Source organism: Xyrauchen texanus, chromosome 12 (genome assembly GCF_025860055.1).
Source record: "Xyrauchen texanus isolate HMW12.3.18 chromosome 12, RBS_HiC_50CHRs, whole genome shotgun sequence".
NCBI lineage: Eukaryota > Metazoa > Chordata > Actinopteri > Cypriniformes > Catostomidae > Xyrauchen > Xyrauchen texanus.
Window position 1 is genome coordinate 37,923,952 of NC_068287.1, and position 27,807 is coordinate 37,951,758.

Sequence of the window (27,807 nt, forward strand, 5' to 3'; positions counted from 1 at the left end):
AGTGGCCATCAGGCGCATGTGTAACAATGAGCATTTCAGCAAGAAAAAATAACAATGCGTAGTTCGTGTATGGCCGCTGTTCCAAAAATGTATATTATTTTGTTTCTTTCTTTCTTTCAGCGTTCTTTTTTAAAATAAATTAGCGACAGTTACACTAAGTAATAAACATGCAAGCAGACAAACCTAGAAGAAAGAAGACGAAGAGAAAAATAAAGGAAGATTTAGCCCCTCATAAGAGACAGGCAGCCTATGAGGGCTTTTAACCATGACTTCGTGCGTCATGTCTGTCATTGGAAGGAGCTACAGTTGATACATTTTGTTATGTTTTATGTTTTACAATTATAAAACCATGTGAGATTTAAATAAACACTCTTTATTATTGAAGTTTGTAGCCTATATGTTATTTATCGTAATGGTCTTGAAAACAAGTGCAGCATTGGTTAAAAAAGTCCCCCAAGAAATTCAGCCTTCAGTACACTGTAAAATGTAATAGTATAACTTACTTAAAAATATTTGTATGTTTACTTGAATTTAACCAAAATGTTGAGTTTTTGACTATTTTAATTGTTGCTGACATTTTCGAACACGGCTCCCATAACTAACTAACAACTCAAAATGTTCAAGAGTGCTGTTAGGCATGCGCACCGGACGGCAATTTGCCCTCCCACACACAGCACAGAAGCACATGGACCGAGGATTCGACATTCTTCTTCTGGAAATGCAAGGTAATATATTTTGATTCTAGTTTTTTGTACTTTGTTGTTTTCATGCTGTTTTGTGTGACGTAGTAGCTCATGTTAAGAACTTGAACAAAAAACACGTTAATTCACTACGCGTTATTTGAAGGCATTTCTGTTAAAACTAGTCTTTGCCCGCTTCGTATCTGTAAAATTAGCTGAATGGTCGCATATTAAATAATTTTGAAATGTATGTTTTTGATGGGCACGACTACTGGAGTAGTTTGAACTGAAGACTGGTCATTAGAATGAGGCAGCGCAGACTGACATGATGTAATCATACTGGATGTCACAGACCTCGACATCTTGAGCCTGGTTCTTTTAATTAAAGTAACTCTTTTTAATTTGATTCGCGACGTTTCTATGCGATGTGTGGTGAACTCCAGTCAAGCCGGTTGCGGCGAAAATAATATGATTGCTTATTATGATTATTACGGTAGTCTGCAGGTATGTTGGACAAAACATGCAAAAATATGTACGCAGGCACCAAAAAAAAAAAAAAAAAAAAAAAGAGGATTATTCTGAGGTACTTTTCAATTGAGTTTATCAGCGAGTCTTTAGCAGACACCATTACCGCCACCTCTTCAAGTAGAGTATTATTATCATTATTAGTATTAGGCTATGTGTATCTTATTTAAATATAAATAAGCACAGAAACTTCAAAAGGCTTTGGTTTTAATACCTGTTTCCATTTTAGTCATTGTCCAGCATTGTAAGTGGCCCACAATTTGAAGAAACATATGCATCTGATTTTGTTTCTTTTACTTTTGAGTGATGGATTAACTATTATTATTATTATTATTATTTGTAGAGTACCAGATGATGACCGACTATGCAGTGGAAATGTAAGTTCTGTACTTATACATCTGAAAAGAGGGCACAGCTTCTTAAGCACTATCACATATTCTCGAATTGTTTCAATACCATGACTCCATTCCGAGTGTCCATGTCATTCTATGTATTAAAAGTACATTTATAAAAAATCAATTTCCAACCAAAACTTGAGGAATGTATGGGGCGTTGAAAAATCTATGGACAATTTGATTTGAGGGGAAACTCTTAAGTTCTTCAAGAAAGCGATCCGTGATGCACAAAATTTCAAAAATGTCCCCCTAATGCTGGCCAATAAGCATCAATGACGTGGACTCTCGGAATGGAGACATGGTATTGAAACAATTCGAGAATATGTGTTAGTGCTTAAGAAGTTGTGCCCTCTTTTCAGATGTACAAAGGACAGAGTGTGTAGTTCACTTGCCACAGCCTTTCCTGACAATGTTCAGGAATATCTACAGCTGTGGAGTCCTACTTGTAGTACCACACTCGTTTCATCCAGTGTTTACATTGATGGTATTAAGTACTGCCCAGACAAGGTGGTTTCAGTTGGATGTTGTTAAGGTGTGCCCAAGTTCATGAGGATTGAGAAAATCTTGGCAATCAACACTGACAATGTTCCTCTGCAAACCACAGACTGCATGTTTGAGCATTTGCTCTTTTATGAGTTGTCAGGTTACATTCACTGCAAGTTGTTCAGCCTTCTCTAATAAATGACCCCCTTCCCTTTGGCAGCTTATAATATCCTTTTTTCTTTGTTTTGTAATTTTAGTTTGCCATGGCGATGACACTCCACGTTATTTTGCATGACATTGACATGTCTGTGAAATCTTGAAGAAGTGGCCAGCACTTTTCACAGAAAGCCAGGTTTTTTCCCTCAAATCCCAGTTACTTTTTTCTATGAATTGTTTATTTTAATGTTAACCAACTCCATATTTTTGCTTAGGTTTTTGCAGAATTCAATCGCATATCTGGGGAAAATCTGAGATCTGCGTTCGATGCAGCATTGGACACGCATTCTGCACGTTTGAATGAAACTTTTCGAGGCATTCAAGGAAGAACACTTGATTAAATTATTTATCATGTTGACTCAAGGTATTCCTTTATGATTATTGTCATCTTTAAATCATGGTTTGGCTATGATTGTTACCCTCACGTCTACCTGTATCTACTTTTTGGTAGTCATCTGATGTAACTTATGTTCACAATGCAGTACTTCAAGGTCTTCCAATCCTACTGGGGGGGTGACTCGGAGGAATTTTTCAGGATGAGCTTCGTAAGTATTTTTTATCGCTGTTTATACTTTTTTAAATTGTCAATTTGTTTTATTACATGATATTATAGATTAGGTTATGAAAAAGTTCTGGGTGTACTTTTACAGTCGATACTGTATTTGTCTCTTGTGAAAAAATACATTGGTGATTTTAAATTCCTTAAGTTGATGCAATAAAATATACTGTAAATTCAGTTCTGTGTTCTTAAGGGGTAAGTTCATCCAAAAAGGAAAATTATCCCATAATTTACTCCACCTCAAGCCATCCTAGGTGTATATGACTTTCTTCTTTCAGCCAAACACAAACACCATCTCTTCCAAGCTTTATAATGGGAGTGAATGGTACCTTTGATTTTGAAGCCCAAAAAACCACATCCATCCATCAAAAAAGTCATCCATACGGCTCCAGGGGGTTAATAAAGGCCTTCTAGGCCCTGGATGGATGCGCTTTTTTGGGCTTCAAAATCTAAGTTACCATTCACTCCCATTATAACGCTTGGAAGACCCAGGATATTTTTTAATATAACTCCGATTGTGTTTGGCTGAAAGAAGAAAGTCATATACACGTAGGATGGCTTGAGGGTGAATAAATTATGGAATAATATTAATTTTTGGGTTAACTAACCCTTTAATAATTCAGAATAATGTAAAAGTACAATAAAGTATTCCATTGAACTTGTGATTTTCCAAGTCTTCTGAAGACATGCAATATGATACAGTAAACTAGAAAACGAAGTTTAAAGGAATAGTTCACCCAAATATTATAATTCACCATTAGGCTGAGTGATTTAATCCATGTCTTCTAAAACAATATGTTCTGTTTTGTAACTCTGTAAATCTTGTCATCTCTCTAATGATTTAAAGCTTGATTACATTTCCTTGTGCTTGATGTTTGCATTGATCACTGTACACCTGCTGTGGTTATCAAAAATATTTTTTTTGGTTAATGAGCATCCCCTGGTCACTAGAATATATCCAGCACAGAACAGAAATTCACACTTCCTATTTTTCATTCTCTTATAGTATTCAGATGTAAATGCAGGCTTCAGTGAATTGGATGTTGGACTGCTCACAGTTTTACCTGAAGGCAAGCCTGCCAAATATCCACATGCCCTCAAGATGGATGCAATGGAAGGAAGAATTGTCATGGATGATGTCTCAAATTTGCCACATTCTGCATGTCTCCACTTTGCTTTGATCTATGCTCTAAATTTAGACCATCCAAAGACAACAAGAAACACATTTGATTTTATTCAGCGGGTATTTCTGTCTTTGGGAGGAAAGAATCTCGAACCCAAACTCCAAACTCTTAAAAATTGTCTTTTAAGATGAACTTGTTTCTGGCATATTTTGCTGTAATTGCAGTTCAGTTTAAGAGTCTTTCCAATGACACATGCAGGTTTTTCCAAATTTTAAATAAATACTTTTTTGGAGTTTGCACAGTGCCTGATCTGCAAATGCTCTATACCTTGTTTTAGGTCCAGATATTATGTTGTCATGCAGCAGAGTGCTGCAAGAGGTCTAAGTCTTGAGAACAGATTGTTTTATAGGCATTTTTTTATTTTTTTATTGTGTTGTTCTTAGAGTTTCAGCTGTTTATTACACAAATAAACAGTTGAGAATTTCAAACTTGTTAAGTTATTTGAACTAGAAAAATTATGTTCAGTTTACTTAAAGAATGTGGAAACCGATTGCACGTAGTATTTTTAAGTGGTGATACAGTAAACTCATGTTGAGATTAGTGGTATTTCAGATGTGGAAACCGATTGCACGTAGTATTTTTAAGTGGTGATACAGTAAACTCATGTTGAGATTAGTGGTATTTCAGATGTAAAATGAACGAATTGTATTAATTTTAAGTTAATTGACAGAGTAAGGTTACTAATTAATTTATAGTAAATTAACAAACAAAAATTAAGTTTACTAGAAATGTACTATTAAGTTTAATATAACAAGTTGACATTACTTGCATAGGAACATTAATTTAACATAAGACCAAAAATCTTATATGTAAGAAATCGTATTTCACAATTCTCTGTATAATAAAATGAAAAGTAATCTCTTCAGTAATAAAAATACTTTTTGAATGTAACTGTTTTCTAATTACCAATTATTTAAATTGTATCTGTAGTGGAATACAGTTACTTATATTTAGTATTTTAAAACGTAATCCCGTTACATGTATTCAGTTAAAAATAGTTCCCAGGATTTTACAACTGACACCATGGAAATTGACATTTAAAAGTACTGCTATTCAGAATTGCATTAATCAGAGTTACCTAAAAACTTGGCACCCATGTTTTATTTCTATAGAATTCTTCACTTACCAAAATTTACGGAACACCATAGAGAGCAGTCTGATAACCCCTTGCAGTTAGAAGAGATTATCTGATCAATTATGTCAATGTAATATGGCAAAGCCCCCGGACCTGATGGTTACCCAATTGAGTTTAATAAAAAAAAAAATCATCCAAACTAGCTCCAATTCTCCATGAAGAATCAAGTACAAAGAATCACTAGATCTCGGAACATAACCTAGATACCTCACAGAGGCTACTGTTGGAAACAGCAGCGAAGACCAGGAGACCTGGTTGTATCTTCAGCAGGATTCTTTATTGAGAACACCAGCTGTCGGTAGCTGCAGTCATCAATTCTGACCAAGGGAACTTTACGTTGTAGTTTATATACATTTAGAGGTCAGTGCTTAGAAATGGAAACAAATCACCTAGGTGACGACCTTAAACAAAGCATGCAAATGAAGTATAGAGGTTAGGAACCCGCCCTAGACTCTAGAGTGTTACCAATCCTAATCCAATCAGCAAAACTATTCAAATGCATAGATGCTAAGTCAAGTCAAGTCAAGTGGTTTTTATTGTCGTTTCAACCATATACAGTTAGTACAGTACACAGCAAAACGAGACAACGTTCCTCCAGGACCATGGTGCTACATAAAAACAACAAAGGACCAACATAGGACCACATGAGACTACACAACGAAATAAAATACCTGTATAAACTACCTATATAAAGTGCACGTGCAAACATGTGCAAAAAGTACAGGACAGTACAACAAATTACTGACAATGAACAGGACAATAGACAGTGCAGCGCCGACCAGTACTCAGTAGTGCAAAAAGATGACAGTTTCTAAAAATGTAAACATAACATACTATGAGATAATGTTCTATGCACATAGCAGTTATTGAGGTAGCAGACAGTTATAAAGTGACAGTAATTAAAGTGCAACTCAGGACACGTGTGTGTCAAACCAGTCTCTGAGTATTGAGGAGTCTGATGGCTTGGGGAAGAAGCTGTTACACAGTCTGGCCGTGAGGGCCCGAATGCTTCGGTACCTCTTGCCAGACGGGAGGAGGGTAAAGAGTTTGTGTGAGGGGTGTGTGGGGTCGACCACAATGCTGGTTGCTTTGCGGATACAGTGTTTTTTGTAAATGTCTTTGATGGAGGGAAGAGAGACCCCAATGATCTTCTCAGCTGTCCTCACTATCCTCTGCAGGGCTTTGCGGTCCGAAACGGTGCAAGTCCCAAACCAGGCAGTGATGCAGCTGCTCAGGATGCTCTCAATAGTCCCTCTATAGAATGTAGTGAGGATGGGGGTTGGGAGATGTGCTTTCCTCAGCCTTCGAAGAAAGTAGAGACGCTGCTGGGCTTTCTTGGTGATAGAGCCGGTGTTGAGGGACCAGGTGAGGTTCTCCGCCAAGTGAACGCCAAGGAATTTGGTGCTTTTGACGATCTCCACAGAGGAGCCGTCGATGTTCAGCAGAGTGTGTTCACCTTGTGCTCTCCTAAAGTCAACAACCATCTCTTTTGTTTTAGTCGACATTCAGGGACAGGTTGTTGGCTCTACACCAGTTTGTCAGCCGCTGCACCTCCTCTCTGTATGCTGACTCATTGTTCTTGCTGATGAGACCCACCACGGTCGTGTCATCGGCGAACTTGTTGATGTGATTCAAGCTGTGCATTGCTGCACAGTCGTGAGTCAGCAGAGTGAACAGCAGTGGACTGAGCATACAGCCCTGGGGGGCCCCAGTGCTCAGTGTGGTGGTGGTGGAGATGCTGTTCCCGATCCGGACTGACTGAGGTCTCCCAGTCAGGAAGTCCAGGATCCAGTTGCAGAGGGAGGTGTCCAGGCCCAGCAGGTTCAGCTTTCCAATCAGGTGCTGGGGAATGATTGTGTTGAATGCTGAGCTGAAATCTATGAACAGCATTCGAACGTATGAGTCCTTATTGTCTAGGTGGGTGAGGGCCAGATGGAGGGTTGTGGTGATGGCATCGTCCGTTGAACGGTTTGAACGATACGCAAACTGCAGTGGGTCTAGTGAGGGGGGCAGCTGGGTCTTAATCTGCCTCATGACGAGCCTCTCGAAGCACTTCATGATGATGGGTGTAAGTGCGACGGGACGGTAGTCGTTGAGGCAGGACACTGAAGACTTCTTTGGCATGGGGATGATGGTGGTGGCCTTGAAGCACGTTGGAACAAGATGTCGAGAGATGTTGAAGATGTCGGTAAGAACATCTGCTAGCTGGTCTGCACATCCTCTGAGCACTCTGCCAGGAATGTTGTCTGGTCCAGCAGCCTTCCGTGGGTTGACTCTACGTAGAGTTTTCCTCACATCTGCCGTGGTAAGACAGAGCACCTGGTCGTTGGGAGGAGGGGTGGACTTCCTCGCCATCACGTCGTTCTGCACTTCAAACCGAGCGTAGAAGTCGTTCAGCGCATCTGGAAGGGAGGCATCTTTGTCACAGGCAACTGATGTTGTCCTGTAGTTGGCGATGGCCTGGATGCCCTGCCACATGCGCCGCGTGTCACCGCTGTCCTGGAAGTGACTGTGGATTCTCTGGGCGTGTGCACGCTTTGCCTCTCTGATTGCCCGTGACAGTTTGCCCCTAGCTGTTCTTAGGGCTGCCTTATCGCCTGCTCTGAAGGCGGAGTCTCGGGACCTCAGCAGCGTGCGCACCTCCGCAGTCATCCACGGCTTCTGGTTGGAGCGTGTGGTGATGGTCTTGAGAAAGTGACATCATCAATGCACTTGCTGATGTAGCTGGTCACTGATGCTGTGTATTCCTCCAAGTTGGTAGAATCGCCATATGTTGCAGCCTCCCTGAACATGTGCCAGTCAGTACACTCAAAACAGTCCTGAAGAGCAGAGATGGCTCCTGCTGGCCAGGTTTTCACCTGCTTCTGAAGCGGTTTTGTGCATCTGACGAGCGGTCTGTATGCTGGAATTAACATAACAGAGATGTGGTCTGAGTAGCCGAGGTGGGGGCGGGGCTCCACCCGGTATGCACCTGGGATGTTTGTGTAAACAAGATCAAACGCGTTCGCCCCTCTCGTTGCAAAGTCCACATACTGATGGAATTTAGGGAGCACTGTCTTGAGATTTGCATGTTTGAAATCTCCGGCGACAATAAACAGTCCGTCGGGGTGAGCGTTCTGCAGTTCGCTCATAGCCCCATACAGTTCACAGAGCGCTTCCTTAGCGTTAGCGCTGGGGAATGTAAACTCGGTTATGCAAACAGTGTTGAATTCCCGTGGTAGATAAAAAGGTCTGCATCTAACAGTCACAAGCTCCAACAGCGATGAACAGTAACTAGAGACTAGCATAGAGTTCTTGCACCATTCCGTGTTGATGTAAACACACAAGCCACCACCGCAAGTCTTACCGCAGAGAGCTGTATTTCTGTCGGCACGAAACGAGGCGAGCCTGTCTAGCTGAATGGCGGCATCTGGAACTCTGTCGCTGAGCCACGTCTCCGTGAAAACAAAGACGCAGCAGTCTCTAAACTCACGCTGCATAGCCTGCTGGAGTCGGATATAGTCCAGTTTATTGTCCAGGGAGCAAACATTTGAGAGCAGGATAGACGGGAGAGCCGGCCGGCTAGGGTTTGTTTTTAGCCTAGCATGGACCCCCCGCCCTCTTTCCGCGCTTCCGCTTTCTCGCACACCGCTTACGACGTCCTCTCCACCGGCATCAGGCGACGCCGGGGGCTGGAGGCCTGGTCTCCGCAGCAAGCCGAGTACGCGTAGCGCCTCCTGCAGGTCATCATGCAGCTTGGTTTTTGCATGAGTCTTATATTTCAGTAGTGTCTGGCGATTGTAGACACGAACACCGGTTGCTCCGATGTCCATGTGTTGCAAAAGTCGGGCTTTTTTAACAAAAATAGCACCATTGTGGATCCGGAGTGGCCGCTGCGTGCTACCGCGCCGCCATCTTGGATCAATCCAATCAAATGCCCTTGCAATTAAGCCTCTCAACTTAAACATTGACAGAAATACAGGCCATAATTAGGATACTGAACACAAGCATAATTGGCTCTACCTTATTTTTTTTTATTTTCAATGTCGCCAATTAATTCATAATAAAGTTCACATTTTCCCAATATGCAATGGCGTTCTGGAGTAGATATTATTCTAGATGTAGTGCCTGTACTAAAAGGTCTTATCTAGGATTATGGAAACCATAAGAACATTCAAAGATGTGTCATTAACCAAAATAAAGGCAGATTGGGAAAGAGAGCTGGGAGGGAGTATAAAAGGTGAGTTATGGCAGGATGCTTTGGATCGTGTAAATAGTAGTTCGTCTTACGCCCGTTTGGGAGTGGTGCAGCTTAAAGTGCTGCACCGTGTCCGTATATACAAAGCAAGACTTTCCCAAATGTATTCTAAAGTGAATAATACACGTGACAGATGTCACAGAACTCCTGCTAACCTTAACTTTGTGAGTACATGACATGTTTTGGTCATGTACTGTATTAAAACATTATTGGACCATAATTTGTATATTGTCTAAAGCATTCAGTATAACTCTACCTCCTAATGCATTAACTGACATTTTTTGGGTTATTCCTCATAGTGATCCCAAGTTACCTCTTAATCCACCTAAAGAATATCCTCATGGTATAGTGAACTTATGTTTTTTTTTGAGCTTGGAAAAAATAAATATTCAATTATAAGATCTTTTTTTTATCTGTTTTGGGCCAAATTGAGCCATGTCATTTTGTATATTGATGGTCTTAAATGTCTTCCTATTGATATGTGAGGAAGTAATTACAATGTTTGCTATTTCAAGGAATAATACTGCTAAACATTTGGGCATTTGTGTTTTCATAATTTATGTATGTGTGTTTGTAAGGATTTAATTACGTATTTCTTAGATTTCTGTAATAGGATGTATTTATTTATTTAGGTATTGTGGCATAAAGGGTGGTGGGGAGGGTTGTGGTGGGAATATAAGATGTAAGCAATGTTGTACATGTAAATGTGATTAAAAATGAAATATCAATGAAAAAAAGATAAATTGTCATGGATATGGGTTTAATTTAAAGGTGTTTGATCATTTATTTTGCTCTCCTGTATGTTGTAATTGCTATATTTGTAAAACTTTATACTTTAAAATTAAGACAAGGAAGTTTCAAGGAGATTTACATTTTCTCAATGCTCAGGGTTAAATTAGTCTTATACAGCATGCACATAGAATGCTCATTGATACATATTGCAGCACAACTGGCAAGAAAATCAATTCGGACTGGTTGACGTACTTTAGGCAACTCTTGTGAGACAGGTGTGCAGATTTTTATCTGTTCACCAGTAACAAAGTTTTGTTTAAAGGTTACTAGGCTGCTACAATGAGCACCTCAGAAAAACTAGTTTAAAACATTTGATTTGCAAAGTTTATGGCATTGAACCTATGAAAGAAATTAAAGAGCAGCTACCGTTTGAAGCAGATCATGTGATCAAGTGATGATTTGAATGAGCTACCACTTTGTTGTATGCAAAGCACCACCAATGTTTTCAGAAGCACCTTTAGTGATTTTGATCTGGAACCAGGCCTAATTTAAAGTATTGTTTAAAAATTCAAAATAAATTGCATGAACCTTTAGTTCTTACAACTAATAAAATGTTTTAAATCAAATTTATTACATGATATGCCAATTAATAAAATGGTTACACTTTACAATAAGGTTCCATTTGTTAACATTAGTTTATGCATTAGGCATATTTTAACTGCATTTATTAATCTTTGCTTATGTTAGTCAAATACAATTGTCCATTGTTAGTTTAAAATGTATTACTATATTTATATAATAAAAAAAAAGCCAAAATTATTAAATGCAGTAAAATTATTGTTGATTGTTATTTCATTTTAACTAATATTGATAACTAATTTTAAAATAATGGAACCGTACTGTAAAGTGTTACCAATAAAATGAATTGCAAATAATTACATATAATTATTAATTTTTAATAATAATAATAATAATATCAGCTAATTCAATAAAGCATAGATTAGACAATACAAAAAGTGGCTTTAGAATTCATTCGTGGCTTGGTTTATTTCCATATCATTGAACAGAAGCCAATTAATTGCCTACAGTCCACAGTGAGGACATACATTTTGAATTTAGCTGAAGTTCCAAACTTTCTATTTGGTGTATTTGTCAGAGGTCCTGTGTTACTGCCATTAATTTAAATTTCAAGTTTCAAGAACATCATGGTTACTGTCATAGCCTCCATTCCCTGATGGAGGGAACTAGACATTGTGTCGATGTAGTGACACTAGGGGTCACTTTTGAGAGACCCGAACACCTCCCATTCTTTGAAAAAAAGGCAAATGAGAATTTGCGAGTGGAATTTGCATGCCACTCCCCTAGACATACGGGTATAAAAGGAGGAATGCCCACTCCATTCAAGTTTTGTGCTGAGGGCTGAGACACGGTCCGGCCATTTCAGAGGCTAGTACAGTGTTGTGGCAAGAGGGACACGATGTCTCGTTTCCTCTATCAGGGAATGGAGGTTACGACAGTAATCATGACGTTTCCCTTCTGTCACTCACTTGACGTTGGTCAATGTCCAGCTATTCCAGATAATGCTATTGTATGTGCCGGGGAAGGTGTTCTTATCCTTTCCTATTCTTTCAAGGGGAAAAGACCCCACAGAGGTCACACCCTGCCCAGAGGGGAGGTTAACATGTGGCGATACGTCATGTGAGCTCAAGAGTTGCACATGGAAGAGGTGCGGTGGTGGGTCCCACCACGAAAGGGGGGCTATACAAACACAGCGAGAGAGCTGAGAGCTCTGCCCAAGGGAGACACGGGTCTGCTGACAGGGAGACTGTACCATGGAAAATACATCACAGGGGGTTACCGTAGTAATCAGCACCTGTGGAGCACCTATCCCAGTACAGGGCATATTAGTACCTGTAGTGTGCCTGGTTGTGAACTCCTCTACCGAATTCGCGAGCCACAGGGCTAGGGAGGAAGGATATTCATGTTCCATGACTTTGTGAACTCAACTGGGGTAAAAGTGCACGTTTTCACCTCAGGGGAGAGGAAAGGCACTATACGCAAGTGATATACCCAGCCAGCTGTTCCATATTACCAAACTTTACCTGTTTGTACCTCACAAAACATGGGATGAAACCAGCTCAACCCGGAGATTGTAAAATCTTGCAAAGGTGTTGGGTGTAGCCCAGCCCACTTCTCTTTAAATGTCAGCTAGGATGCCACACTCCTAGTAGTGTGCTAGAATTCTCAAAGGGCCGTGTACAGCCTGAGCCTGGTATGCCAGAGCAATGGCATCCACGATCCAGCCTCTGTTTGGAGACATCGTTCCCTTTCCGCTGTCCACCAAAGCAGACAAAGAGCTGCTCAGACTGTATAAAGCGATCCCCTCCAGCCTCTCCAGCAGAAAGAAAAGCACTGACCTGACTGCGCATCTCTGGGGGTCTTCGGCTCGGGAAGAACACCAATTCACAAACAAACGCCACTTCAGGGCATAAAGCTGCCTGGTAGAGAGAGCTCTGGCTTGAGTGATCATGTCTATGACTGCTGGTGGTACACTTAGATCTTCTGCATGAAGGTTCCAGGGTTTGGGCACAGATGCCAGATGGTGCCCCGACCCTGAGAAAAAAGGTCCTTTCTCAGGGGAATCTGCCAGGTAGGTGCTGTTGTGAGGAGTGTGAGGTCTAAGAACCAAGTCTGGGTGGGCAAATATGGGGCCACGAGGGTGACTGGTTCCTCATTCTCCCTGACCTTGTACAGGTTCTGGCTCTCAAGAGTGACCCCTAGTGTCACTACATCGACACAACATCGAGTGAGTGACAGAAGGGGAACTTTATTCTTCCGTTGGGAACATCATGTGTAAAAGTTGTCAGTGCATACAAACATAAAACAAGTGTCAATACAATATCAACATAGAATGAAAGTTAATAAAAGATTAAAAAGAAAATCAAATTCAGGTAAGGTAAGATTAGGTAAGTGATCTGTCTCTACAGCCTGAGGGGAGTAAATTGATTAGGCTGTGTGTGTCGTCCTACTTTCCTTTATGCATTGTTCACTTATTGTAAATGCTGTTATGTTGAAGGTGAAGACTGATTCAGTAAAACACGTATGCTTGTAAAACTGATTAAAGAACCTGGAGCTTACATGTGTAACTCTTTGTCCTTTCAGATCATCTAACATAATGATGAGCACCCACCACTTCCTTAAATATTTCCTGATTTTGTTTGCTATGACTGCACTGGGGATTTATGTAATGCCACGTGGAGTCTGGAATGTCATGAACAAAGTAACATTTTGGTAAGGGCATTAGGTCACTCTTTCACTTTTTCTCTCTCAGTCTGTCTTGAATTCTGGACATTTACAAGACACATTCAGTGTTATTTACTCAACCTTAAGTCAACAAATGTTTAACAAAATGGTGTTTCCAACATGATCATTTGAAAACTCAACATGTTACTACCAAATGTTCTGGTATACTGATATTGACCCTATTCTGCCCATTTACTGACAAGTGTCATCTCCCATCAAGTCAAGTCAAGTCAAGTCAAGTCAAGTGATTTTTATTGTCGTTTCAACCATATACAGTTAGTACAGTACACAGCAAAACGAGACAACGTTCCTCCAGGACCATGGTGCTACATAAAAACAACAAAGGACCAACACAGGACCACATGAGACAACACAACGAAATAAAATACCTATATAAAATACCTATATATACCTATATAAAGTGCACGTGCAAACATGTGCAAAGTACATGGACAGTACAACAAATTACTGACAATGAACAGGACAATAGACACAGTGCAGCGCCGACCAGTACTCAGTAGTGCAAAAAGATGACAGTTTCTAAAAATGTAAACATAACATACTATGAGATAGTGTTCTATGCACATAGCAGTTATTGAGGTAGCAGACAGTTATAAAGTGACAGTAATTAAAGTGCAACTCAGGACACGTGTGTGTGTGTGTCAAACCAGTCTCTGAGTATTGAGGAGTCTGATGGCTTGGGGGAAGAAGCTGTTACACAGTCTGGCCGTGAGGGCCCGAATGCTTCGGTACCTCTTGCCAGACGGCAGGAGGGTAAAGAGTTTGTGTGAGGGGTCGTCCACAATGCTGGCTGCTTTGCGGATACAGTGTTTTTTGTAAATGTCTTTGATGGAGGGAAGAGAGACCCCAATGATCTTCTCAGCTGTCCTCACTATCCTCTGCAGGGCTTTGCGGTCCGAAACGGTGCAAGTCCCAAACCAGGCTGTGATGCAGCTGCTCAGGATGCTCTCAATAGTCCCTCTATAGAATGTAGTGAAGATGGGGCGTGGGAGATGTGCTTTCCTCAGCCTTCGAAGAAAGTAGAGACGCTGCTGGGCTTTCTTGGTGATAGAGCCGGTGTTGAGGGACCAGGTGAGGTTCTCCGCCAGGTGAACACCAAGGAATTTGGTGCTCTTGACGATCTCCACAGAGGAGCCGTCGATGTTCAGCGGAGTGTGTTCACCTTTTGCTCTCCTAAAGTCAACAACCATCTCTTTTGTTTTGTCGACATTCAGGGACAGGTTGTTGGCTCTACACCAGTTCGTCAGCCGCTGCACCTCCTCTCTGTATGCTGACTCGTCATTCTTGCTGATGAGACCCACCACGGTCGTGTCATCTGCAAACTTGACGATGTGGTTCGAGCTGTGCATTGCTGCACAGTCGTGAGTCAGCAGAGTGAACAGCAGTGCACTGAGCACACAGCCCTGGGGGGCCCCAGTGCTCAGTGTGGTGGTGGTGGAGATGCTGTTCCCGATCCGGACTGACTGAGGTCTTCCAGTCAGGAAGTCCAGGATCCAGTTGCAGAGGGAGGTGTCCAGGCCCAGCAGGTTCAGCTTTCCAATCAGGTGCTGGGGAATGATTCTGTTGAATGCTGAGCTGAAATCTATGAACAGCATTCGAACGTATGAGTCCTTATTGTCTAGGTGGGTGAGGGCCAGATGGAGGGTTGTGGCGATGGCATCGTCCGTTGAACGGTTTGGACGATACACAAACTGTAGTGGGTCTAGTGAGGGGGGCAGCTGGGTCTTAATGTGCCTCATGACGAGCCTCTCGAAGCACTTCATGATGATGGGTGTAAGTGCGACGGGACGGTAGTCGTTGAGGCAGGACACTGAAGACTTCTTTGGCATGGGGATGATGGTGGTGGCCTTGAAGCACGTTGGAACGACGGCGCTGCTCAGAGAGATGTTGAAGATGTCGGTAAGAACATCTGCTAGCTGGTCTGCACATCCTCTGAGCACTCTGCCAGGAATGTTGTCTGGTCCAGCAGCCTTCCGTGGGTTGACTCTACATAGAGTTTTCCTCACATCTGCCGTGGTAAGACAGAGCACCTGGTCGTTGGGAGGAGGGGTGGTCTTCCTCGCCACCACGTCATTCTGCACTTCAAACCGAGCGTAGAAGTCGTTCAGCGCATCTGGAAGGGAGGCATCTTTGTCACAGGCAACTGATGTTGTCCTGTAGTTGGTGATGGCCTGGATGCCCTGCGCGCTTGGATGCCCTGTGTGCGCGCTTTGCCTCTCTGATTGCCCGTGACAGTTTGGCCCTAGCTGTTCTTAGGGCTGCCTTATCGCCTGCTCTGAAGGCGGAGTCTCGGGACCTCAGCAGCGTGCGCACCTCCGCAGTCATCCACGGCTTCTGGTTGGAGCGTGTGGTGATGGTCTTGGAGAAAGTGACATCATCAATTCACTTGCTGATGTAGCTGGTCACTGATGCTGTGTATTCCTCCAAGTTGGTAGAATCGCCATATGTTGCAGCGTCCCTGAACCTGTGCCAGTCAGTACACTCAAAACAGTCCTGAAGAGCAGAGATGGCTCCTGCTGGCCAGGTTTTCACCTGCTTCTGAAGCGGTTTTGTGCGTCTGACGAGCGGTCTGTATGCTGGAATTAACATAACAGAGATGTGGTCTGAGTAGCCGAGGTGGGGGCGGGCTCCGCCCGGTATGCTCCTGGGATGTTATCTGACATCTTTGCATCAATTCCAACGTATTTTCCTGTGGCGCTAAGGGCATTTCGTGAGCAGCCTTTGAAAGATGGTTTCTTCTTGAGATTTGGAGGTTGCATTTTCCTTCCAAGATTACATATTACGCTACTGATGGTTAGGTTTAGGGTTTGGGTTAGGACCTATGATTAATAAAATATGCATTCATGTTGAGCGTATTACATCATTTCAAGCAAAAACCGACTTTTGACTTTCACCCTGTGGACATTTCACCCAGAAACTGGAGCTCACACATGCCCATAAATGTAAAAAAACTTCCAGTTTCAGACACTGAGGGCAGTGATTTGACTTAAGGTACGCAGAGACTAATTTCAACTGAAGAGTTTTTGACTTGTTGTTGTTGAATTCACACTATCTGTATCCAAAACCACATACTGCCACAGTATGTACTGTATTTGATGAAGACCACACTTATTATGCCAGCAAAACTTTTAGGTATGCATGCAAGTATTATGAATAGATTTTGGACCTACTTTATCCAGGGATATGGGCATTGTCTTTTAGCCTGAATATATGATGCAAGAAAGAAATGCTCTGGTTTTGTTCACAATTTAAGCCCAAACAACAATTATCTTGGTATATATACACTCATTAAGCACTTTATTATGAACATTACAGTCCTAATAAAGTGCCTGATGTGTTCTTCCGCTGTGGTAGCCCATCCGCCACAAGATTCGACGTGTTGTATATTCTGTTGACCTGAGTTACCATAGCCTTTCTCCCTGCTCAAACCAGTCTGGCTATTCTCCCTTGACCTCTCTCATCAACAAGACATTTCTGTCCACAGAACTCCGGCTCGCTGGATGTTTTTTGTTTTTAGCACCATTCTGAGGAAACTCTAGAGTCTGTTAATCATGAAAATCCCAGGAGAACAGCAGTTAAAGAAATGCTCTAACAATCATTCCACGGTCGAAAACACTGAGATCACATTTTCCCCTATTCTGATGTTTGATGTGAACATTAACTGAAGCTACTGACCTATATCTGCATGATATATATCTACAAAAATTACAAAAACATAAGCAGCATATCAGATGCTGTGTTCATGCAGACATATGGTTTATACTGAGTGAAAAACGCATGCACTTCTTACCCCAAAACCGCCAAGCTGTCCACAGCCACTTGAGTATAAATATCAGATTTACACTGTTTTACTGGTTGTGTGTGTCTTACACCAAGAGTTTTAATGGCATGAAAGTAACATTTTATACAGCATAGGGGTTTTGAACATGACATCGCCTCAGCTCCCAAGGGATTATGGGATCGAAATTCGGACAATCTGCTCTTCAAAATCTTGCAGGATATAGTAGGTTATCTGGTTATTTCTCTCTCACTGCTTCATGAATATATTGGATTCAGACATCCTACTCCATTGGCATAATGTTTTTGACATACTATATAGTAAGGAAGTATGGATAATCGGATGCAGTATAAGAGATTAGTCTGGTGTTTCAAATAGGCAGAATTTTTGAGCTGCTCTTTACTGCCAAGCTCCAAAAAAGTGGTCTATGTTCGATATGTCAAAAAATTCCCAATGCACTCCAAGTCCTTGTGGTGGTGAAGTGACTCACCTCATCCATGCACAACTCACCACGTGCCCCATTGAGAGAGAGAACCATATTATAGCAACCACGAGGAGGTTACCCCGTGTGACTCTACCCTCCCTAGCAACCAGGCCAATTTGGTTACTTAGGAGACCTAGCTGGAGTCACTCATCATGCCCTGGATTCAAACTTGTGACTCCAGGGGTGGCAGTCAGCATCTTTACTAGCTGAACTACCCAGCACCCACAAAAATGTTTTCTTAAACCATTCAATAGACTTGGCTTACATGTTGTGTTTTGAATGCTGGTCCACAACATGGGATGCTGGTGTTCCAACAAGGCTTTTTGACAATTTTAACCAGCAAAGTGTCCTAGGTTAATCAGATACCAGAAAATAACTTGTCAACCAGCCATACCAGGTGAGTTTTGCTGTTGAGCTACATGGTTATTTTTGTCCACCAGCTAGAGAGCACCAAACCAGCACTAGCCAGCATAAACCAGTGTGGGGAACAGACAAAAATTAATAAATTTGTGCTGTTCAGTTACAAAATGCTGCTTTTTAGTACACCAGTTTGGACATCACTGACAGCAAACGCCATTGATTCTTGTGTGCCAATTGACTGATCTCAACACATTTAAAAATGTGACTTCAAATGGGATTTGAGAGCTTCAGAGAAGATTATCAGGGAATGACTTAAATTTCTGTCTGTTGTCACACTAAGATCATACTACATCAACTTTCGTTGTATGGAAAACGACCTTGGATATACTGCGTAACTAATTTTCTGTCACACACACACACACACACACACACACCGCCAAAACAGCACCAACCCGCATCTTAGAATATGCTATTTTACAGAGTGGTTATGAATTACTGAAGACTCTGTCAGTACGAACATGTCTGGTCATTCTCTGTTGAACACTCTCTCATCAACAAGGCATTCAGAAATGCCGCTCACTGGATGTTCATTGCTTCAGGCACCATTCAGTGTAACTTCTAGAGACTGGTGTGTGTGAAAATCCCAGAAGATCAGCACTATAAACTGTATGTCATGCTCCAAATCACTGAGATCACAATTTCCCCCATTCTGATGGTTGATGTGAACATTAACCGAAGCTCCTGACCCGTATATGCATGATTTTATGCACTGCAGGCACACGTTTGGCTGATTGATAATTGCATGGATGATTGTGGGTGCCAGACAGGCTGGTTTGAGTATTTCTGTAACTGCTGATCTCCTGGAATTTTCTCTCTCTCTCACACACACACACACACTTCTAGAATTTTCTCTGAATGGTGCCAAAAACAAAAAAACAAAAAAAATCCAGTGAGGGGCAGAAATGCCTTGTTGATGAGAGGTCAAAGAATGGCCAGACTGTTTCAAATGGACAAAGTCTACAGTAACTCAGATAACCGCTCTGTACAATTGTGGTGAGAATAATATATTATCAGAATGCTATACTGAGATGCAGGTTGGCACTGTTTTGGAGCACAAGGGGAACCTACACAATATTAGGCAGGTGGTTTTAAAGTTGTGGCTGATCCGTGTATGGTTGGACTGACATGGGATTGAGTAATTGATAATAAAACTTTAACTTTTTCTGCAGTGCCAGTCCTAAACAGGACAGAGTCTTCCACAAAACAAGGTAAGGAATTGCGAATAAACCAGTTTGTTAAATGTTAGTTTGAGCCTGCATAAAATTTCCTTGATTAAAACCATGATTATATTCGGAGCATCTCTTTGCAAGACAATAGTGGTGGTGGCGTAGTGGCTAAAGCACAGGTCTGTTAATCAGCAAGGTTAATCAGCAAGGTCGCTGGTTTGAACCCCACAGCCACCACCATTGTGTTCTTGAGCAAGGCACTTAACTCCAAGTTGCTCGTCCCTGTAATAATTGCACTGTAAGTTGCTTTGGATAAAAGTGTCTGCCAAATGCATAAATGTAAGACCTCTGATCTTCTCATGTTTCTTTTATGCTTTGATTCAAATATTCATCATTGTACCATTACACAGTTTGAATCTTCCAACATGTTCCTGTGAGGAAGCTACAAGCACCAGGGAATTTGTACCACAAGAAAAACTGGATGACATCCTCAAACGCAGAGCAAAGGAGTACAGGCAACACAAACTGAGGTTTTACTTGATTTCTCACAGTTCTGAAGCACAGCATCATGGTGTTCCATTTATAAAAATGATTTAAATGCATTCATTACATTTTTAGGCCATGCTTCAGCATGAAGTTGCTCTATGGTAGAGGACAGACTTACCACATCACACTGTACCCAGGGGTGCAGGAACAATAATTATTTGATTACATATTACTTTAGGGGGCCATATGTGCCTTTTTGATCAGAAATAGTTTTTTCCAACATTATGGTAATTTATTTATGAATCTTTAACAGGACAAGGACAAACTCTGATATTCTACTTGCACTACCCAACTGTCCTCTCCAATACCCATTCAGAGGTTTCACGGTAGCTCCTATGAAAAAAAGTGTGATACCAGGTAAGCATGCTGTATCTTTCTGTAAATCCTGTTTAAAAGTGTTGTTTTACTGACTGTAGCTTCACCATATGTGGTTCTGAACAGATACTTCATGTACCACTTCTGAACAGTTCCTTCATTTACCACTTTAAAAACTCGGTTTTAGATTTTTTCCCCCCCCCATTGATTATGAAAATAATATTTTTTAAATATCATTGTTTCAGGTCTTGCACTTCAAACACAAAAGAGGAAGTTGTACAAGGTTGGTTTACAGCAAACACAACCCTTTGCTTTTACAAAAAAAAAAATTTATGCACTATATATAGGCTATGCATTTACTTTACAATACCATTTTCACCATTAAATTGTTTATTGTAAAGTTTTAAAAGGAATATTCCAGATTCAATACAAGTTAAGCTCAATGGACAACATTTGTGGCATAATACTGACTACCTGAAAGCATTATTTTGACTTGTCCCTCCTTTTCTTTAAAAAGAAGTCTGGTTACAGTGAGGCACTTACAATGGACTTTACAAGGCATAAAGATAAATTACCTACCGTTTCAAAATTATAGCCTATATGCATGTTAACATTATTTTAGCATGATAAAAATAAAAAATAAATAGCCTTTTCTGTGTAAAGTTATAGATGATTTTACCATGACGACAATGTCCACAACCCATAAAAATACAGCAAAAATGATGATTTTTAACAGAAGAATGAATGTAAGTGCTTATGAGCTTCACATTCCTGCCTTTAAACCTTCCAGAAAGTGCCCCCATTCACTTCCATTGTAAGTGCCTCACTAGCCGCTTTTCCACTATAGGGCTAGTGTGAGCCAGGGCTATCAACTGGCCAGCCGGGACCAAAAGCCTCAGATCACGAGCCGTGAGACCAAAATCATTCTGTCCCCACCATCAGGCCAATAGCCCCGTAGCATTGCTCTATAAACCACCTTTAACACCCCGCTCTGGTTCATAAGCAAGAGGGAAGCTCAATCTTTGGTATCATGTTATCTAGCATATCAAGTTTATATCATTTGTAAACATTAGATGGCAAGATAAGTTAGTGTTGACAACTCATTGTTGACTAATTAATATGGTGTCCCGAGTGGTCTCTACACTAGATGTACCAGCACACTATTCATGATCTTGAACCATGGAAAGTTATTACTTTGGTCATTGCTTTGTCCAATGTGCCCTTTAATGGTATGTAATGTACCCACAATTTTATAATGTTTCCTGAATCTGTACTATGGTGCACTGGATACAGAACCTGTTCGTCAAAACTCCACTTTTGATATTGACTACGCCTCAAACCACAGTTGGCCTTGTTTGGCTCAAGGGTCATCGGTGGGCCAAATGCCACTGGCCCCGAGAAAGCCTGAAGGAGGCACAATGAAACCCCAAAAGTGACAGTGGGAATGCAACTGGCCCTGGTACTCACTAGCACACCCTCATTTGGCCCAATATTAATGCAGATACTGTAATCTCAATTTTTTATTTTTTTTAAATGAGGGACGAGACAAAATGACATTCAACATTGTGCCACAAATACTGTCACACAGAATATTCTTTAAAATTTTATATCCTTTAAATTCATGTTTTGCTAGATTTTTTGTTTACTTTAATTCAAGGGTTTTATTTATACTCATCTTTTATCTTTGAAAGTCTTGGCAAGCGGTTGTGGTGGCAACAGTTATTATGAAAAATGGATCATACAAATGGTTTTAGATTTCAGTTCTGAATCTGAACTGTAATAGGTTTGTGTGTTTCAAGTATGCTTTTGACTACACACCAGCTACCTGTATTTAGGGAGAGTAACTACCATCAACATATGTTTAAAACCAATTAAGAACCAATGCAGCAACAAATACTTTCTATGATTTTATATAAACTAAAATTCTAACACAAAACTTAACATTCATCTATGGCAAACACAGAAAACTTGAATAACATAGGAGTTAAGATGCAATCGAATTGCCGAGGTGAACCAATCAGTCTTTTCAAACAAAGTTCTACCTTGTTTGGAAGAGGGCAAGAAGGTGAAAATTTGGCGAGTATCTTATCTGTGATTAGCAGATCCAGCAACAGGTTTGGGGAGTAACAGAATACATGTAATGGGTATACGTATTTAAAATACTAAATATAAGTAACTATTCCACTACAGCTACTGCATTTTATTGTAATTTGTTTCATTTAATATTTAGTCCTTTCAGATGGAAAACATTTATACATATCAATGATGCAATCCAAAGTGCATCTGAACAGTGGTGAAACACTTTTTTATCATGCGTTACATTCATACAAGCAGACAGAGAAGTAAGTTTGAAGTAAGTTTGGAGCAGAAGAAATAGAAATAAACCTTGTGTAAATGTCAGCTTTACACAAAGCTAAAATACTATTTCTAGCCATTTTTCATGCACGTTACCAGACACATATATTTGTTTATCAAGAAAATTCACTTTGGATCACAATTTCTTTTTTTCTCGTAAGACCTTTGATAATAGGACAAAGTTGTATTCTTGATCATTTTTGTATAGTTTTCCTGTAAAAATTTCTAATAATCCTTAAAACAAGATTAATTTGATTTATCTTGTTTTAGAAACAACACTGCATAATATATTTAGTTTTAGTTTTTCAGAGAATGTATTTTTAACATGTGTATTTTGTTTTACTGTACATTTCACTTCATTTCACAAAATTGTACATTTACGTAACTGCTGCTGTTAATAGTTCATTGACCAATTGTGCGGTGCGAGCTGGAAATCACCTGTCACCAGCCTGTCTCTGTACTATCTGAAAAGTCATAAATATGACATTAGTTACCATGAGATTAGTGAAAACAATGAACATGAGGTAACATAAAAAGGCAACAGAAACCCTAGCCTGAAATAAGTTGAGGCAAATAACGGTAAGCGAACACTAATCCTCAAATATTAGCTGATTTGATCTTTAAAAAAACAACATCGCTGTAACAACATACTCATGCTACATACATATGTCGGTGTGTTACATAAATATATAAAATAAATGCATTTATTGACTACTAATTACCAGAAATCGCAGTTCTGTCACTCTGCTCTAACAGTTTGAAATGCCCGACAAAGCACTTCCTGGAACTATCTGAAGTCTACGTGAATCACGTGACGATCAAGCATTTAGAACTTCCGTTGTCACAACTCTCTCTCTATATGGCTCTGGGTGAAACATGCTTCTACAATTCTAGCCATGCTAACTTAATCTACGCCACACCTAGCTTTATACAAACTTTATGGCACTCTAGCACCCCTAGCGGTGTGAAATAGTATTAACGCCTGAATACAGGCTTGAGTCTGTTACAATATGAAAGCAGAAAAAGAAAAGCTGTATGTCTGGCAATATGACTGGATTTGTAGCTGTTTTTATACATTGACATTTGACTAACAAAGACAGGAACTGTTTACTTTATCTACTTAGACAGCGATTTTCTACTTTTGAAATAGGCTTAAGTATTAAGGAGTTACGTATGCAATAATGTTTAAAAGCTTCTTAATTCTTTTGTTTGGTAGATGCTCTACTGAAAAGAGATCTGCAGCATAAGTCTCTAGATATCTGTGAGATGAGTATTATGGTGAAATAGGTAGTGTGTTATAGCAGGATACAAGGTTCTCTGTTTTGTGTGAGTATCGACTGCATGGCAGGAAGCTGCCAACAGTGGACTCCTGTGTCGTAACAGGCTGGGAAACTAGGAGACCAACGTTAGTTAGTTAGTTTAGGGAATTTAAATTATACTTGGGTCAGTTGTCACGAAAAGAGAGCTGAGCCGAAAGGCAAAGCTCTCGATCTACCGGTCAATTTTTGTTCCTACACTCACCTATGGTCATGAAGGTTTGGTCATGACCGAAAGAACTAGGTTGCGAGTACAAGCGGCCGAAATGGGCTTCCTCAGAAGGGTGGCGGGTTTCTCCCTTAGAGATAGGGTGAGGAGCTCAGTCATCCGTGAGGAGCTCGGAGTAGAGCCGCTGCTCCTTTGCGTTGAAAGGAGTCAGTTGAGGTGGTTTGGGCATCTGGTAAGGATGCCCAAACCAGGGAGGTGTTTCAGGCACGTCCAGCTGGGAGGAGGCCTTGGGGAAGACCCAGGACTAGGTGGAGAGATTACATCTCCACACTGGCCTGGGAACGCCTCGGGGTCCCCCAGTCAGAGTTGGTTAATGTGGCTCAGGATAGGGAAGTTTGGGGCCCCCTGCTGGAGCAGCTGCCCCCGCGACCCGACTTCGGATAAGCGGTTGAAGATGGATGGATGGATGGACTTGGGTCAGTATTTAAAATATACACAACAGAACTTGGTTCATATAAGCTACATTAAACACCATGACGTCCACAGGTGTCCCTGAGTGTGAAGAATGGAGTGCTCTCAGTGGATGATGTTTTAGATGGAGAGCAGGTGGATGGACAGGATCAGACTGAATTAAGCATCTCATCTTCCAACCTTTCACTTCTAAATGATCTTCTGGGAAGAGTGATGTATACCAGCACCATCTACCACATAAGAACATCAGAACTGGGTAAGGGCTTTCTAAGGGTATATCTGTATGTTTTCTCCTAAATTACTTTTTAAAGATTACATGCAACAGCAATCAAACTAGTGCCTTGATTATAGGGAAACTTATTTAATGGTTTAATAAATTAGTTAATTGTTTAAGATATAATTACTATGACATGTGCAATTAAATGTCTTTTCTCCATAGTTCAATTCTCTTTTGAGGAATATAAGGTGATGTTTCCCATCATGATAAGAAGACCCTCAATTCCTGTTCTGTTTGACCCAGGAAACGGTAAGACCACAACATAACGGTTACCTAGTTTTTCTGAAGGAAAAGTGTGAGACACAGACCACACTGGACCCCAAATTTGGGAAACCATAGAAGACTTATCAATTATACATAAGGGCAGAAAGAATTGGCTGTTGAGTCATGTCTTCCTAAATGAAAATAGCAGCCAAATTGTTCTTTACAATGGTCAGGACAAGCTGGCATTGCAGGGTACCTGTTATGATTGTATGGAATGCAGGAGAAGGCAGACGGGAGGTTTGGATCTAAGTGCGGTTCTTTATTAACAAGCAGTCAAAAATAACACAAACACAGGAACAAAAGAAAGATCTAAAACACGAGATAATATACAAGAGTGTACAGGCAGCAAACATCCACAAAGGGCTGGGTAATACTCGAACGAACTAACAGCAGTGCACATGAACAATGAGAGTATACACTGACATGAACAACGACATGAAACGTCAACGATCGACAAATGAGAGGAGGAACAACAGGGTTTAAATAGACAGACACGATGGTGACAAAATAACAAACAGGTGTGGACAATACACAGTGCAGGTAGTGATGAGGGCCGGGAAACATGGGAAGTGTAGTTTCTTTGACAAGGACTAGTGAAAACACGGGGCGGACAACAAGGAAAACGTGACATGGAATGTGATAAGTAAAACAGAAAACACGGGGCAGACAACAAGGGATCGTGACAGTACCACAAATGGTCTAATAAAATGCACAAAAGCATAAAGACATGGATATTCTTCTAATGCCACCACTTACAGCATGACATGGCTCCAGCAGTGAGATTTTCACTTCAGGCCCTGTTTACACATTAGCACAGGAAGGTTACTGCACTTAAATAGCTAAGCATTCTACTATAAACGTCATGCTTGAGCTTAGATTAAATGCTATTACATTTTCAATGGTTTCTCACTTTCTCGCATTACAGACCATTTCTCAAAAATAGAAAATTATATTGAATTATATGTAGCATACTGTTGTAGTTCTTTGGTGTACAGTGCAATACATTAGCCAATTCAAATAGCTTTCCCAACACTGTTTAAGTTACTGAAACGTATAATTCATTTATTTAGGCTTTACTTCTTTCTATATTTTGATAAACGTCAAGCCCATATGTTCACAAAATGGAGGGGGAAAATTGATATTGGCCACTTTGTTGTCATTTGTGAAAAAGAAAACACTAAAACACCAGTCCCTTGTAGACATGCACATTTTAATAAGGATATAACATGTCCATAATAACTTGTTTCAGTTGTAAACGAGTGAATGATACAATGACTATTAATGATCAAATAATACTGTAGACACACAATGATTGCCACCTACTGATGTAATGATTTAACCTACAGAAAGTGTTATGGAAGAAATCAGTTAAATATGAGCGAATCTGAACAATATTTGTATTGAAGCCTACAAGAGGACAGGCCATTCTTGATGTTCTTGGCCGCTAAGAGGTCCCCTTGTTAAAATTTATACAACAATGGCACAAACACCATTGTGTTCTGTGTCTAAAAGACGACTAAAAGATAATTTTAAAATAGACAAAGAAAATAAGAGAATTATTTTACAATTATATAAAAATATATAATTGTAACCAAATTAGCTTGTTGTCATAAATGTCTGTCAATCATGTATAAATGCATCTCTCTCTCTCTCTCTCTCTCTCTCTCTCTCTCTCATAATTTAGATATCAACTCGCGTGTAACCATTGCAACCAAGACCTTTCTAAGATATAAGGAGTTAAAAGTACTCATCAAGAGCATCCGAAAGTTGTACCCCAACATCAAAATCATTATTGCAGATGACAGTGTTCAGCCAGAAAGTGTTTCAGGGAACAACATAGAGCACTACATCATGCCCCCTGCAAAGGTACAAATTTTTTCATCAACGGCTTTCTGCTTGTACTTTGTGTGCCACTTCGAAACATTCTGGGTTTGAATTTACAAGAAGGCATTTTAATCAAGAATGCATTGATTCAAATGATGTAATATATCACACTAAAATTATGTTAACACTGTTTTGAAACAGTGTGCATTTTAAGATTTATGGACTGGCCACATTCGTTTCCAATGTGCATTACTGTAACTGCAATTTATTTGTATTTTTTTTAATAAACAAGAGACAATTTGAAATTATTTTCCTTTGTAATCAACATTACGACACAAATGAAGTTGATTGAGCTTAACTTAATAAATGCATTCCATTGCCAGATGCTCGGAAGATGAAAACAAAACTGTAACACTCCCATTGGCCTTCCACTTTCACCACAGGCATCTCCTAGCAACCCAATTGATAAACAATGCAGCAAAGCTAGCATTTGTGCTACAAGTGTTCGATAATCAAAAGAGAGTATAATTGACCATGTTTTGAAAACCTGTCTCTGCAAACGTTTCAATAAACAAGCTTTAATATCATGCAATGTAGGCACCTTGACTGATTTATTGATATTATTTAATAAAAGTGAATGTTTATCACTTACTTTGCATACAGTCAGGTCCATAAATATTGGGACATCGACACAATTCTAATCTCTTTGGCTCTATACACCACCACAATGAACTGAACACAATTGAAATGAACTGCAGACTTTCAGCTTTAATTTGAGGGTATTTACATCCAAATCAGGTGAACGGTGTAGGAATTACAACAGTTTGTATATGTGCCTCCCACTTTTTAAGGGACCAAAATTAATGGGACAATTGGCTGCTCAGCTGTTCCATGGCCAGGTGTGTGTTATTCCCTCATTATCCCATTTACAAGGAGCAGATAAAAGGTCCAG

At 40.4% G+C, this 27,807-nt stretch overlaps 1 protein-coding gene across 2 annotated transcripts in view; it reads left to right on the top strand.

Moving 5' to 3' along the window:
- Nucleotides 1-27,807, top strand: part of LOC127653101 (beta-1,4 N-acetylgalactosaminyltransferase 2-like) — a 48,720-nt gene that overhangs the window by 15,311 nt on the left and 5,602 nt on the right. For both annotated transcript variants that reach the window (XM_052139622.1, XM_052139623.1), the window contains exons 3-10: nt 13,309-13,437; nt 19,322-19,360; nt 19,729-19,848; nt 20,118-20,221; nt 20,425-20,462; nt 24,566-24,746; nt 24,930-25,016; nt 26,716-26,897. In XM_052139622.1, the coding sequence (XP_051995582.1) occupies nt 13,322-13,437; nt 19,322-19,360; nt 19,729-19,848; nt 20,118-20,221; nt 20,425-20,462; nt 24,566-24,746; nt 24,930-25,016; nt 26,716-26,897 (867 nt within the window). In that variant the 5' untranslated portion in view covers nt 13,309-13,321. The remainder of the gene's footprint in view (nt 1-13,308; nt 13,438-19,321; nt 19,361-19,728; nt 19,849-20,117; nt 20,222-20,424; nt 20,463-24,565; nt 24,747-24,929; nt 25,017-26,715; nt 26,898-27,807) is intronic.